This window comes from Solanum pennellii, chromosome 4, assembly GCF_001406875.1.
Source record: "Solanum pennellii chromosome 4, SPENNV200".
In the NCBI taxonomy this organism is placed as follows: Eukaryota; Viridiplantae; Streptophyta; class Magnoliopsida; order Solanales; family Solanaceae; genus Solanum; species Solanum pennellii.
In genome coordinates, this window is record NC_028640.1 from 66,953,884 (window position 1) to 66,956,703 (window position 2,820).

Sequence of the window (2,820 nt, forward strand, 5' to 3'; positions counted from 1 at the left end):
ATATATATATATATATATATATATATATATATATAAGTGATTGTATTGAAAATCAGGTTTATTTCAAAGAGATTGAAGGCAAAGATTCTGATTTCTAATACATTAAACAACTTTTACGTACCATTGTTCGAGCAAGTGTAGAAGCCACCAAGGTATCCTTTCTCTCAGCATTGGATTTGATTTGGCAAAGATATAGCACGCTGAAAGTCCGGTCAATGAAGTGACTCGGTAAAGTAGAGGACACAATTTCACAGTGATCAATGGGCAATGAAGGCACAAAAATATCTTTGTTTCGTATTTCTCCGTATTACAAAAAAAAAGTGTTTTCCGTCAAGAATTTCTTTATTCCTAAGCTCAAACTAAAAAAAATTCGCTTATTTATGTAAAAAATCTCGTTTGTCTCACCACACTTGTTAGCTAATTATTAAGTGAAGAGTTTGAATTGAAATAATATGTTTCCAATAACAGGCACATCAAGTACTGAATCACCCAAAATAGATTGAAATTGCCATTGCAAGAACTAATATAATTAGCTTCTTAGTTTTATATATGAGTACAATAGAAGCAGTTGGTGCATCTCAGCAAAAACCAGCACCCCCAAATACAAAATTATAATCCCAGTAATCATCATGAGCATTATGTTGACTTCCTTCATGGTAACATCTAGATTGATGCGTTTGAACCAACGATTCATCGGGTTGAACTAGTTGATCATAGCCCACTCCATACAGGACTTTACGCATATGACAAGTGGTGTGTGGATTGCCATCCTCAAAATTACCATTTCCCATGGGTGGACTAAATTGTTGACCCGCCGGTGTAAACGCCTGTCCTCCATATCGCACTACCTGCGATCCATTTCTTAATTCATTGAAAAGGGTCTCCGGCCAAAATCCAATACTAAACGCACCCTGAAACAAAAGATAATAGTCTGCAAAAATAAATAACAACAGAGTTACCACAACAACATACTTGTTAGTAAAAATCATATTAATATTCCAAACTATTACAACTTACTTACCTTCATCCTTGTATATCTGAATTTCCAATTCATAGTCATCATACATTGGCCTAGAGATTTTTGGGAATGCATAATCTATTGGTACATCAGTGTCAAGTTGAACAAAACCTGGACACATATTATTGTAACATCCTGTTTTCTGGCCGCCATCCGTCTATATAATTTTTTTTAAAAAAATGAAACTTACTTATTCTACATGATTTTGAATTATTTCTTTATGAAATATACCAATTAATTTCTAATACACTTACTGTCCAATGGGAATACAGCCGAGTTCGGCTATCACCGTATAGTTGTGGATGTACCTAAATCAGACATACATCATGACTTTAGGAAATCGAATCATCAAAAAAAGTACTTTATAGGTTCAAATCATTGATTTTTTATAAAAACTTACAATCCATCCAGCTTGTATTTGCTCGAAATTTGGGGCATTGTCTGCACTTTGATGAAATATTGCTGCGGAACTATATTGGCCAGCTCCATTTACATAAAAATTATACAAAGTAATAGTGGCTGTGGCACTTGTAAAACTTTTTATTTCTGGGGATGCATTCATACTAATTCCTGCAAACTGAAGTACACTATTACATTAAATTTAACTATTTGAAATTGAATTTGTTAGACTATTATTTGAATAATTAAAGAAGTAGTTACATCGATGATATCTTCAGCAAGGGATATATTTGAGGCATTTTGGAGTTGTTCTCGTGTCAATCGTCGAATAGGAACCGTTCCAATCGGACAACCTTTTTTATTCAACCAGAATTCTTCTGTCTTAAAATAAATATTTTTAGCTTTTTGCAATCGCTCGGCTTTGATTGATCTTTGTTTTTCTAGCTCCTTAGCAATTGTCATCTGTTGTTTCGAAAATCCCCATGCGTGCAAAAAAAAATGAATCTCAAAGAAAAGATAAGTAAAATTATATTCAAATAAACAAAAAATATTACTATTTGTTTCAAAAAGTTACATTAAACATTAATTATATATTAAATCTTCAACATTAATTTTATACTTAATTATATGTGAAATCTTCAACATTCTCAACAAGATTCATGACTTCACTATTTGATTGGATTTTTATATAAAATCCCTAAAGGCTAATTTATTAAGAATCTGATTTTTATTCTGAATTAACTATATCTTATAGAGAAATAAATTGGGGCTTACTCAACCCTATCATAAGATAACTAGCGTGGATCTATAAATTAAACTTTTAACAAAAATCAATAACATTTTGGGAAAACATCTTATGTAAATTACTAGTATTATATTTTTCTTTTCAAATTGTTAAAAGAATGTATAAATTGTTTATATCAAAATTCAGAAATTCATAAGTTTCAAAAAACTTGATTCCACCTGAGATAAAAATACAAAACATTGCAAACAATAGAATTGGGTATTATCAGCTTTTGTTTTCAAAAGAAAAGAAGACAAAATCAATTAAGTTGTATGAGTATAAATCTTGCACCTTAATTCTTTCTTTGTGCGGCATTGGGTGCAAAAGAGTTGATTGTTTATAAACATCCACACAATCATAAATATCTCTGTGAATAGTCTGCAAACATAAATTAATTTTACTATAAATTATCCAATAAAAAAAACGACATATAAACTTTGCTATAGAAGATATGAAATCTATACCTCAAGGACTAGATCTGCATTTCTACTAGATCCATAACCTTCCACCAAACAAAAGCCCATGGTGGTCAAAACTAAAATAATGAAGCATAGAGTTGTAAATATCAGTGTCATCTTTGTTTTTTGTTATAATTCTGAAATATATATATATATATATA

General features: G+C 30.6%; 1 protein-coding gene across 1 annotated transcript; it reads right to left on the reverse strand.

Moving 5' to 3' along the window:
- Positions 1–513: 513 nt before the first annotated feature.
- LOC107016279 lies at positions 514–2,776 on the reverse strand. The gene is made up of 7 exons (XM_027916776.1): positions 2,666–2,776; positions 2,493–2,579; positions 1,679–1,879; positions 1,419–1,595; positions 1,273–1,326; positions 1,022–1,175; positions 514–931 (listed from the first exon to the last, which is right to left on the reverse strand). The coding sequence occupies exons 1-7, from the start codon at positions 2,774–2,776 to the stop codon at positions 579–581; spliced, it is 1,137 nt and encodes a 378-aa protein (XP_027772577.1). The 3' UTR covers positions 514–578.
- Between the last annotated feature and the right edge of the window lie 44 nt (positions 2,777–2,820).